This window comes from Cavia porcellus, unplaced genomic scaffold (assembly GCF_034190915.1).
Source record: "Cavia porcellus strain 051 isolate PalLab524CR breed Dunkin Hartley unplaced genomic scaffold, mCavPor4.1 scaffold_1, whole genome shotgun sequence".
NCBI lineage: Eukaryota > Metazoa > Chordata > Mammalia > Rodentia > Caviidae > Cavia > Cavia porcellus.
This window is the reverse complement of record NW_026947484.1, coordinates 121,277,822-121,290,355: the sequence shown is the minus strand read 5'-3', so window position 1 is coordinate 121,290,355 and position 12,534 is coordinate 121,277,822. Positions and strand designations below refer to the sequence as shown.

The following is a 12,534-nucleotide window of genomic DNA, read 5'->3' as shown; positions in this document are numbered from 1 at the left end:
CCGTGAAGTCCAAATTTCCTTCGTCTTCCCTCCGTTTCTGTCTCTCCGCCTCCTCCGCGGAAGCAGAGCGCCAAACTCAAACTCTATCCGGACTCTGAGGCTCTACACACTGATACCGAGGGCCGGGCCCGGTGGGCTGTTTCACGCACCTGCCAGGGCAGCGGTCCAACATGAGCCAGGTTCTGTTCCAGCAGCTAATCCCGTTGCAGGTGAAATGCAAAGAGTGTGAGGAGAGGTGAGGTCCGCGTTACCTGGTGCCCGCGGGTGGCGGTTGGGGCCCGGCCAATGGGGAAGATGGCGACGCTGGCTGTGACCGCGGCCCGCGGCTGGGTGTCGGGTTCGCCTCTGGACGCGAAGAGGAGCAGAGAGAGAATGGTCACCTCTGTCGCCGACTCGGCCGTTGCCGCGGGGACGGAAGGGAACGTATGAGGACTGGGAAGCCGACTGTCGTAGAAATCCTAGCTTGTGGGAATGGTGGAGATGATAGCCCCACTCTTCCCTTTTGGTAAATGAGAGTTGTGGCCCCCAGAAATTAATTTAGGGACTCTTGCTGAGTTCATGGCAGCCGGGGTCAGCGCCAGAAGTCAGGCCTTGGTTGCCACACATTTCCTTCTGTTCTCCTTTTGAGCTGTGTCAGGAGTAAAATTTGAAATTTCAACTTAAACAGTCAATGGTGTATTTTGGATCTTAAGTTACAAAACAAAGCAAGTTACTTTTTTTTTTTTTTTTTTTTTGTCTTTCTGTGACAGGGTCTGGCTCTGAAGTGCAGGCTGGCCTTGAGCTCACTTTGTAGCCCAGGCTGGTCTCGATCTCGCAAGATCCTCCTGCCTCAGCCTCCCGAGTGCTGGGATTACAGGCATGAGCCACCACGCCTGGCTGCAAATTACTTTTTAACGGACTAAAAACAATGAGAAAATTAGAAACTGAGTCTATATCAAGAAGTGTTGCCTAGTTGTAAAACTCCTTGCTTGCCACTGGGTATATACTGTATTCTTGATGGAGTTTACAGTCTAATGGAGGAAAAACATCACAGGTTTATAGACAAACTGCAACTTTGAGTAAGGACTTATACAAAGAGGCTTGACTAGAAGGCAGGAAATGTATAAACATTTTTTTTTTTCAGTTCCATTACTCTTAAGTGTCCCATGAGTCTCTGTGAATGTTATTTTCTCATTTGTAAAGTTGTTATAATTTGCCTACCCACTTAATGAGGAGCAAGTGTGAAAATATATGTAAATAGCAAGCAGTGTAGAAACTAGCATTAAAAAATGAAGATACTGATTTACTTAGTCTCCAGTAATGTTAAGCTGAGATATAAAATTCAAATTTAGATCTATAGTCTGTTGAGCAGCCAGACGCTGATACCAAAACCAGCAGTGGTATATGGAGATGCGTCAGTTATTGTAATGGATCTTTTTGGTGAAAACCCAGGGACTTGCTTATGTTAAGTGCACTTTCTGCTACTGAGCTATAAACTCTGTACCCTAATTGGTCATTACTTTGTGCTTTGTAGTGTAGTACATTATTGGACATTTGACATGGAGCTGATACAAATTAATATGCTGGAAGTGTAAATTGCAAACATACTATAAGAATGTGAAATCTGTTAATTTCTGTATCATGTGTTAAAATGGCAAAATTTGGGGAGTATTGGTATAAGTTAAATGCCAGGTTAAAATGCTGGGAAAATGTAGGTAGAATGCCATTTTTACTTAGTTTAAGTTTTTTAACACCACTCCTAGAAAACTTTAAATTACATGACTCACATTTGTGGTTGTGTTGTATTGGAGTACAGCCATGGTTATTACAAATTGTCTGTGGCCACTTTTGCATGATAAGGAGAGAAACAAGTAATTGTATCATGAGTTTTATGGAGGAGGTGCTGGGGATATAGTTCAGTGGTATAAATAGTAGCTCTTGTATAATTGGTGTCTCCGGGTTCTATCCCTAGCATTACAAGATGGTATATGTTTTTTTTCTTTTTTAATCTTTCTTATCTTTTTGCTTTTTATCGGTACCGGGGATCGAACTCACGACTACCTGCTTGCAAGGCAAGCGCTTATGCAGCTGAGCTAAATCCCTAGCCCCTCAAGATGGTATATGTTGCGGGGGATGGGGGAACTGAGTATTTGTGACAGAGACCCAGTAGCCTGCAAAGCCTAAAATATTTACTCACAGGCTTTTTGCAAAGTAGTATGTTGGCCTTTGACCTATTTGAAAGAACAACCTACATGTTTGTCAGTTAAACTTTCAAGGCCATTCCAGCTCAACAAATAGTTACACCTGCTCATCAGGAGCTGTCCTAGGTGCTGAGGACACCCCCCCCCCCCCCGCACCACCAAAAAATAAAAATGACCTTCACATTTTAATGAGGAAGATCAAAAGATTTCCCTTGGAGCCAGGTGCCAATAGCTCAAGTCTGTTAAGCCCAGCTACTTGGGAGGCTGAGGTAAGAGCAGGATTGAACATTTGAAGTCAGCCTGGGCAACTTAGTGAAAACCTGAACCTGTCTCAAAACAAAAATAAAGAGCTAGGGACCATCACATGGTGGTAGAACACTTGTCTAGCATGTGTGAGCCCTGGATTGAATCCTAGTACCTTACACACAGGAAACTGTTTCTCTTGGTGAAGCAGCATAGCACAGGTTGAGTCAAGCTCTGGAGCCAGACTGCCTTTTTACGGAAGAATTGGGAATTTTCACCCCAGAGCCTTGCTTCGTTTGCAGAGCAGGAAGTCTACCTACCACTGAGCTACACCACCAACCCTGATCTTGTACAATTTATTTAATTTCTCTTGCCTTTAAATTCATGATTTATTAGAGTATAATAAACATTAGCTATTATTAAAATGTGATTTGTGCATAAAATAATATAAATAAAATAATAGAGAAGGAAATTTAGTTGGGGATAATGGTAATGACTAGGGAACTCTATCTAGAGGAAAGTGACAGAGTTTTGAAGCTTACAGATTTGGTACAACGTGCTTTCTTAGTTTTGTTTCCTAAGTTCCCCTATCCAGTGTTATTAGTCACTCAAAAATTCTTCTTGTCTTCTATCTTCTCCCTATCTCCTACCTTTACTCTTGCTGTTCCCTCTGCCTCCGATGCTTAATCATAACCTCCAAAGTGTGTCCTAAGTCTCTTCATTATAAAGACTTTTCAAAGTTACCTAAGTTGTAACTGTCATTCATTTATTAGATGTGGTAAGTTAGAGATCTCAGTTCTTACTTTAGCTTTGTAATGTGCTTCAGGTTCTTCCTTTGTAAAAGAGATAACATTTCTTAAAGTTACTGTTGCTTTGTAAATTACCTGGTACTCAGTAAGTGTTAGTAACCCTTTCCCTCTCTGAAGCCCTAAAATATAGTCAAAAACAAATCTAAGGAAAAGTCATTTAATCTGAGCTCAATTTAAGGACATGAACTATGTTTTTTCTGTTTGTATCCCTAGCACCCAGCACAGTACCTGGCTTAGATTAGCTTTTATTTGTTTGAATTGAGAGTTTAAGGTTATAGCTACTGAGTGACAGGAATAGGCTAGAATCCAGTTCTGCTAATATCTTATGTTTGGGATATTCTTTATTTAAAAAAACACCTTGCCAAATCTAACTGACTCAGAGAATGTTATGTAGATTTATGCAATGTTTAGAGCATGATACTAAGATGAGAAGCAGTATCTTTTATTGAAGTTTTATTGATTTGTTTTATATTGCTCTTATATCATTAACCACTATAATGGAGAAAATAAGATTTGTGATTCAGGTAGTATAATCCCCTGACAGTTAAGATTTTTTACAATGTATTTTTAGTGGTGTTTTTGAAGCACATTTGGGGAATATGTTTAATTTTTGGCCTTTTCTCCAATCACCTAATACACTACTCCGACTCCACCCCGCTGACACCATACTGAGGATTGAGCCACAATTCCAGCCCTTTTTGATTTTAAGACAAGGTTGAAATTGTCACTCAGGTTGGGCTCGACTCTGTGACCCTCTTGCCTCAGTCTCCCAGAGTGCTGGAATTATAGGTGTGCATCCCTATGCCTGGTTGATAAAGGCATTTTGAATATATACAGCAATATCATTAATATGTTTGGTAAATTATCACAGTAATCTAACTCAGAATTATCTAGAGGATATCTTATTAAATAGATTCTTTTTTTTTTTTTTTTTTTTTTTTTTTGTCTTTTTCCTTTTTATCGGTACTGGGGATTGAACTCACGACTGCCTGCTTGCAAGGCAGGCGCTTATGCCACTGAGCTAAATCCCCAGCCCCTATTAAATAGATTCTTAAAGTTTTTACAAAATTGTGACATATGATAAGATTTCTAAAGCCGTAAATCATCGTGAAAAGTTAGGTGTCAGTTGAATATCATCATATGATAGAGGGAAAAAATTTTTTTTTCTGAGATTGTGTAGTCCAGGCTGACCTTGAACTCACTATGTAGCACAGGCTGGCCTCAAACGTACAGTGATCCTCCTGCCTCAACCTCCTGAGTACTGGAATTATAGGCATGCACCATCAAAAAACAACCATAATGATATTGTAGAGCTAAAAAACCTTCACAGATCCTGTAATTGAATTCACTTAAGTTACAAACTAGGAAATTGGTTTTTTTTCCCCCTCCATAAAGGCTTAACTTAATGAGAGGAGTCTAATTTGTTTCACATACACTGTTCTAGATAACTAGAATTTTAGAAACAAGATGAACTCTTGTAAAATAATTCTTCCTATCTTTGTAATATTGAGCAGCACTGCTATTACTTTTTAGGTAACAAATACAACTTAATGATAACTTAAACTCCTCATATAAACTTAAGATTTTGTATCTAATCATATGTTTAATAAATTTTAAATGATGTTTTGTTAAAAGCATAAAATGACGGCTGGAGATTTAGCTCAGGAGCATAAGTGCCTACTTTGTAAGTGCATGATCGTGAGTTCAATCCCCGGTACAAACAAACAAACAAACAAACAAACAAAAAAATATATATATATAATGACAAATTACAGCATAGCAAAATTTGAACCATTGGATCTTGATCAACTGATTCCAAGTTTTTTCACTGATACTCAATTACTATGTCTATGCTTTTTATTTCTGTAGTGGAAAAGTAGTAGGATATGGGAAAAGTTTAAAAGAAATCTTTAGAAGAATAAATCAGAATTGAACAAATTCTATTTGGTAATTTACTTTTTTGCGCTGCATGGCAAAGAAAGGCTATTAGTATTAAATTCTATTTTTGAGCCTAAGTGTTTTTCAGTATTTTTTTCCTTTATTTTCTTTCTTTCTTTTTTTTTTTTTTAATTGGTATGGGGGATCGAACTCACAGCTCCTGCTTGCAAGGCAGGTACTTATGCTGCTGAGCTAAATCTCCAGCCCTCCTTTATTTTCTTAATCATTTAAAGATTTTTTTTCTCAGTTTGATGAATGTTTTTGATTGCCTTTATATGTGTGCCTGGGTACAGTACTAAACTCTTATAAGTTGCAGCAGAGGGTGTGGAAGGCTATGGTTTCTCCCTGTTAGACTTTAGTTACTCTAATAATGGCAGACCTTTTAAAGACTGTGTCCAACTGCAACCCCAAACCTACTTACTTATACCAAAGTGCCAACACTGCAATTAAACTAGAATAATGACTGGCCATGCAAAAGTTTGATGGAGTCAATGGCTAACAAGTAGTGATTCCTGTAGACATCACTTGACTGTTACTCCTTTCCAAGCATGCACACAGCCCCTGTGTGTACTGTTATCCAATCCTTCAATGGTGGTTTGATGCTGGGGTGATTTGGCTTGCATGTGTGCCATAGGTTCACTCTAGGGTAGGAGAGAAAATAATAATTTGTGAGTATGTTACAAAGAGCCTGTATTTTACAGATGTAGTATGAGCATCTGAAAAAAACATTTTGTATGTACAAAAATGTGTACAAGATTATTTCCTTGATTGTAAATAGTTTGACATTTACATTTTAAGTGTTTTCAGTGAAATCTCTGATAATCAATGATCACTTGAAATAGTAATTTAATGAAAAGGTGGTGTTTTCAAAAGATGGTGTTTTAGAATCAGGGCAGTAAGGTTATATACCAGAATAATATTAGAGTCTGCACTTTGTTTATCCCTTTTAATTCTCATAACTTCCCCATTTTATAGGTAAGAAAAATTTAGCCTTAGTTTAAAAACTAGTAGGTGATTGTTATAATTTGTATCCATCTAGATGTTCCCAAAGTCTCATGTGCTCACAGGTTGGGTTTTTTGGAGCTGCCTCAATCTGGTGTATGATACTGGGATTAAACGTGTATGGTACCTAAATTAGTCGATGGGAATTGGTATAGTTCTGGTTAACCTGGATGGTATAAGAGGGAAAGGCAGGCTGGTTGCTGCTGCTGCTTGCCTCCTTCTGCCTGACACTTGACGAACTGTTTCTTGCCTGTGATGCCCTTCTGTCCTGCCTGAGAGCCAGCTCATTATGGACTGAAACCTCTACAGACAGTGAGCTGAAAAAACTTTTTATTATTTAACCTGTGGGTGTCAGCTAATTTGTCTTAGCAATGAAGAAAGAAAAGTAACTAAGACAGTTGCTTATTAGAGGAAATATAAGAATTTAAATCTCAAGTCTAGTGTGCATTTTTAAAACTTGAACATTGGCCTGGAGATATAGTTCCATGGTAGAGTACTTACCCAACATACACAAGGGCTTCCTTTTTACTGACTGTAATCAGTCAGTAAAAAAACAACTGTGTGTACATAATTTGGAAAACAGCTGTGAAAAATCTTGTGACTTAAGACTGAAAACTTTAATATAAATTATGGAGATAGTTTCATGTTTTTGATGGTTTTGGCATGTCTTTGTATACAGGAGAATAAGTGTTAGAGTGAGCATTGAACTACAATCAGTTTCTAATCCAGTTCACAGAAAGGTTGGTATTTATTTCTTTTTCAAAATATGATAAGTTCTATATACTAATTTTCATTTAAGAATGTGAGATCTTTTGTTATATCCACCTTGCTTTTTAATTGTGGACCATTTTGGAACCATTGCAACCTAGATGAACTGTAGACTGAGACAGCAACTGAAATATATATTTCTAAAGCACACAAGAAGAACTGGGGCATGTGTAACAATCTCTGGTTTGCTCAGAGCAACTAAAAATTGCTAGAATATGTATTACTGCTTTAAAGAATTGCCATTTCATATTGTAAATATGAGAACAGAATCTGTGGAAGCACTAGAAGGAGATATTTTTTGCTTAACTTTTGAAAGGAAGCATTTAGAGCTTCTGTCCTGTATGATCTTCAAACGCATGAGTCACAACAGTTAAGGATATAGAACAGGGGACTAAAAAATCTGGTATTTTTTCCCTCTGTGTTGTAGCTTTCTGTAAATTCATTCAAGTACCAGATATATTAGTAGGAATTTCAGATTTGATTTTGTTTTTGTTTTGAACAGCATCTTCTAGTGAAGTTCAAAAAGTGATTCTAACACATCAAATACCCAAACTACTAATTTTCTAGAGTGGAGATTGTATACTATACTTCTTATATGTTATTCCTTATGCCTATTATGCCTCTTTAATTCTAGCTCTGCTTATAGCGTTTAAATTTTTCTAGGATTCTAGCATTTTTTTAGTAGTCATAAATAGATTGTATTTCAAAGTTACTGCTAACTTGTATGTTTAATTCTGTATTACTCCTTCCTTTGGCTTTGCCATTTTTCTTGCACTAGTGTTCTCTAAAGTATATAATTTTGGAGTATTTTTTCATTAGCTTAAACTGCTGTGAAGATCTGTAGCACTATACATTTAACAAACTGGAAAATGGTGTTTATGAAACAAATTGACTCTGTTAGACAAATGGAACAGATGGGCATCACTGTCAGGAGCCATCTGGAGTAGGGAGATACAGGCCTTATAAGAAGCCCTAGCGACATGTCACCTGATACTCATGTTCTTCTTAAGTGACAGAACTCCTTCTTTATAGTGGGTAATTGGTGACAATTCTGCTGGTATACTTATCTCATTTGAAGTGCCACGCCAGTTAGTTAAGGATAACTAACTGAATGGCTGAGTTTGGTGTATGCAGTGGTAAGGAGTATCTCTCATAATGTTGTGGTGCAGCAAAGATTGGTGTAAATTTTCCCATGCCTCTGATAGGATGATATTCCTATATTTTCACCTGCTAGCATTTAATTAACTCTTACAGAACCTGTAAAGCTATCAAGGAGCAGAATCCCCTACTTAAGATTTTAAGTCTCAAAAGACTAAAAGAAAACAAAACTCTCTGAAGTATAACTATACATTGTTATTCAGTAGTTAAGATCGACTGAAAACGTTTTTTTAAAATGTTTCTTTTAGGATTTAGTTATTCGTCTGACAGATGATACAGATCCATTTTTTTTGTATAATCTTGTTATATCTGAGGAAGATTTTCAAAGGTAAGTAATTTTTTGTGTGTGTGGCCTTACATTTAATCTAGGAATAAGTTTCTAAGTTTTACAAATTGGCACTATTCCTTTTGAAATACTTGTTGTTTGCAGGTTTAACTGTTCAGAACATTTAGTTTTTTTCTAGGAATATGGTACTATTCTGCAGTTGTTTACATTGTCTTTGAAAATAAGTGTTTCATGTATTATTAGAGTTCTGCTTAATACAGCTCAGAAATTTGGAACTTAAGCTAAATTTCTTGGTTTTTTTTTTCTCTCATTGAATAAACTGTGAAATTGAAAGTTTCCTAGTTTAGTTCTTGATTATAATGGGTATTCAGTAAATAATCTATCAGATATTAATTATGATTAAAGAAAATTAAATTTTTACAAATTTCTTTTCTTGCCTTTTGTGTAGCTTAAAATTCCAGCAAGGTCTTCTGGTAGACTTTTTAGCTTTCCCACAAAAATTTATAGATCTCCTTCAGCAATGTGTTCAAGAGCATACCAAAGAAATCCCAAGGTGAGTTGCACAAAAATCTACATAATTAAACTTCTTTGAAGATGGACTCTTTGAAAGACAAATTGGGCCAGGTGTGGTGGTACACACGTATAATCCCAGTGCTCAGAAGGCTGAGCAGGAGGATCACTGCAAGTGTGAGGCCAACCTGAACTGTGCTGTGAAACCCTGTCTCAAAAACACAAAGGGGCTGAGGATTTAACTCAGCAGCATAAGTGCCTGCCTGGCAAGCACTAGATTGTTATCCCCGTTACTAAAAACAACAACAACCCCCCCCACACACACACACAAAATGGGCAAGTTGATGGCAAAATACTTTTCATGTATTATAATTATGCCTGTTTATATTTTTTTCACTTTTTTTTTTTTGTCTTTTTATCAGTACCAGGGATCGAACTCATGACCCATGACCGCACACTTGCAAGGCAGGCACTTATGCCGCTGAGCTAAATCCCCAGCCCCATTGCCTGTTTATTTTTAAAACTGGGATTCTTAATTGTTGCTAGAATCAGTTATTTCATTAGTAAGTACAAAATGATGCTTTTCTAAATCTATAGTTCTTTCCGTGTTTGTTAGGTATAATTCTTTCAGCTTTACCGCATCAATTAGCACTATTTGATTGCTTTGAAAGTTCACATGGGGAAAAAAAAAAGATCATATGGGAAAAGATAAATGCTTAACTCTTACTATGACCTTAAGGGGTTTAATATAGTCATTGTTTGTCAACACCCCCCCACCCCAGTTTACCTTCTCTTTTGCCACTGGGAGTCCTTTCACATTATGATTTCAGTATGTTTCCTTTCTTCAATCTTTTTAAGATGAGGAGCTTATGATTCAGTGGGAGAGTTTCACTGTCTTCTAAGTGTGCAATAATGTAACATTTTCTGTTTGTAGATTTTTGCTACAGTTAGTTTCTCCGGCAGCTATTTTGGATAACTCACCTGTGTTTTTAAATGTGGTAGAGACAAATCCTTTTAAGCATCTTATACACCTCTCACTAAAACTTTTACCTGGAAATGACATGGAGATAAAGAAATTTCTAGCAGGCTGTTTGAAATGTAGCAAGGTAAAATTTAAATTTAAGTTACTCTTGTAAACTAGGTACCAAAGTACTTTGCTAAATTACTGAACTATATTGCTGTTATTTCTTGTTTTTGGATTAAAGTGTTATAGTACATAATTAACTTGCTGGGTTTTTTTTTTTTTTTTTTTTTTCATTTAAATGAGGTACAAGCATAGAAGTGGATCTGGCATTGAGAACTTAGATTTCACTAACATTTTGTTACCTCAGAAAGGCCATCAAAACACTTGTGTAATGATTTCATTAGCTGGTCTATGTGTATGGGAAGTATTTGCCTTAACTAGCTCATCATGAGATCAAATGTATACAAGTGACTTGAACATTACAAAATGCTGTATGAAGTATATGGTACAGAAAAGCAGCATTATGTTGCCACTTAAAAGATTTTAGAAAATTTTTCAATTAAACTACAAATTAATGTACAGATCATCTGGGGATCTTGTTGAGATGCAGATTCTGATGTAGAAAGCCTGAGATTTTTCATGTCTGTCGAGCTTTTAGGATGATAGTGATGCTATGTTATGCTACTCTTTGAATGATATGGCTATAAATTATTGAATTGTAAATTGTATACTTTTTATAACTAGGAAGAAAAGTTATTATTGACACAATCACTAGATGATGTTACTAGACAACTGAACCTTACAAAAAAGGTAATTCACATTTCATTTTGTCTTTGTAAATCATCCAGATATTGGCTCTGAATTGGTTATTGAATTAAGTCCAAACTTTTGTGTATTTCTTTCAAATTGTACTACCATTAAATCCCCCACACACACCTTTTTGCCACTTTCTCTGCTAGTTAATTACCTTTATCTGATACTTTTTCTTTTAGTGTTTAATTCCACTCAAACATTTCTTTCATATCCAATACATGACACATTTTCTCTAAGTCTTCATTAAGATAATATTTAGCATCTATGTTAGGTCTCTTCCTGGTTGTTTTTTTGTTTTTGTTTTGTCTTTTTGAGACAGGGTATCTATGCAGTTCAGGCAGGCCTTGAGCTCACTTTGTAGCTCAGGCTGATCTCGAATTTGCAACAATCTTCCTGCCTCAACCTCCCAAGTGCTGGGATTACAGGCGTGAGCCACCATGCCTGGCTACGTTTTCTCCTGTTTTATTAGCTTCAATTCTCTGTCTTAAAATGGCTTTTTTAGTTTCTATCTTCTGAAACAGTCCCTTCTGTTATGATTGAAATTAATTTCTCAGATAAGCTTAGTATTATTTGTAGCTACTACATTTTTGCCTCTGTTCCTTGAGATTGAGGGCTAAAGTGTCTGAGATGGCTTCAAACAAAAAAATATTCCTGCACAAAGTGGCCATCTTGGACCACATTACTGTGTTTTATAAGTGAGAAGTAAGCTAATTCTTAAAACTGACTTGCTTCCACCTGGCTTACCTTACTTTTTAATGCCAGAGGAAAGAATTTGTTGACAAAAAGACTTATCATTAACAGTTTAAAGATAGGCTCGGCCTGTGAACCACTTCATCTGTAATACTGCTTTTATTCTAACCATTCTTCAAGTTGAGAAACATCCATCTGGGCTTTACATATGTTTGAAAAGCTGCAATTTTATTTTCTTAGTACTGCCTTATAAGTATCTCTATGTACTAATTAGAAATATAATAGCTTCAAGAGACTATTTTAATGTTTTGTTCCAAACTCTAATATAGACATTATCCGAAAAAATACAAGAATTAGACAAGTTACGAAATGAATGGGCATCACACACAGCCTCACTGACAAATAAGCATTCTCAGGAACTGACAAATGAGAAGGAAAAAGCATTACAGGTAAGCTCATATAAGGTAACTTAAAAAAAATTTTATTGATGTTGGTCATTTTGTTAATTGTTGTTATGGTTTGTGTCTAGATGTCCCCTCAATGCCTCAGGCAGTCTAAGGGTTTTTTTTGGAGATGGCTGAATCTAGAGCCTGTGATTGATTCATAATGCAATGTTGGGGTTAAAGGTGTAAGTACCCTAGGGTGGGTAGCCTGCATACAGTATAAGGGACAGAAAGAGGCCTGTCGTGCTCTCTCAATACTATTGCTATCTTCCATGCCATGAATGATTGCTATTCTCCCTTGAGTCACATTATGGCCTACAACCACTATAAACTGTGAGCTACATAAACCTTTCCTCCTCTTAACTTTGGGTGTCAGGTATTTTGTCTTAGCAAAGAGAAAAGTGACTAAGATAATTATAAAAGTGACAATGCTTGCTTTAAATTTTTCAAACATAGAAATATATAAAAGTTGAAAGTTTATCTTTCAAAGCAACTATAAATACTGGATGTGATTTTTTTGTACTTTTATATGCATATATAAATATACAATTTATAAATAAGTATAGTAATATAAATTATCTAATTATAGATGTACAAGGCATGGTTGAAATATATGGTGAATGTATAAATTTAAAATAATTTATTATAGTAAAAGATTCATTACCATTAATTCCTTCAAAATAATGGGGTTTTTTTTTTCCTTTTTTTTTCTTTTTATCGGTACCGAGGA

General features: G+C 36.2%; 1 protein-coding gene across 2 annotated transcripts in view; it reads left to right on the top strand.

Annotated features, from left to right (window-relative positions):
* Positions 1–19: 19 nt before the first annotated feature.
* Positions 20–12,534, top strand: part of Sass6 (SAS-6 centriolar assembly protein) — a 45,067-nt gene continuing 32,552 nt past the window's right edge. The window contains exons 1-7 of one of the 2 annotated variants that reach the window (XM_063254817.1): positions 20–235; positions 6,852–6,912; positions 8,347–8,426; positions 8,833–8,937; positions 9,829–10,000; positions 10,603–10,668; positions 11,691–11,810. In XM_063254817.1, the coding sequence (XP_063110887.1) occupies positions 171–235; positions 6,852–6,912; positions 8,347–8,426; positions 8,833–8,937; positions 9,829–10,000; positions 10,603–10,668; positions 11,691–11,810 (669 nt within the window). In that variant the 5' untranslated portion in view covers positions 20–170. The other variant, XM_063254810.1, reaches the window with a different exon arrangement.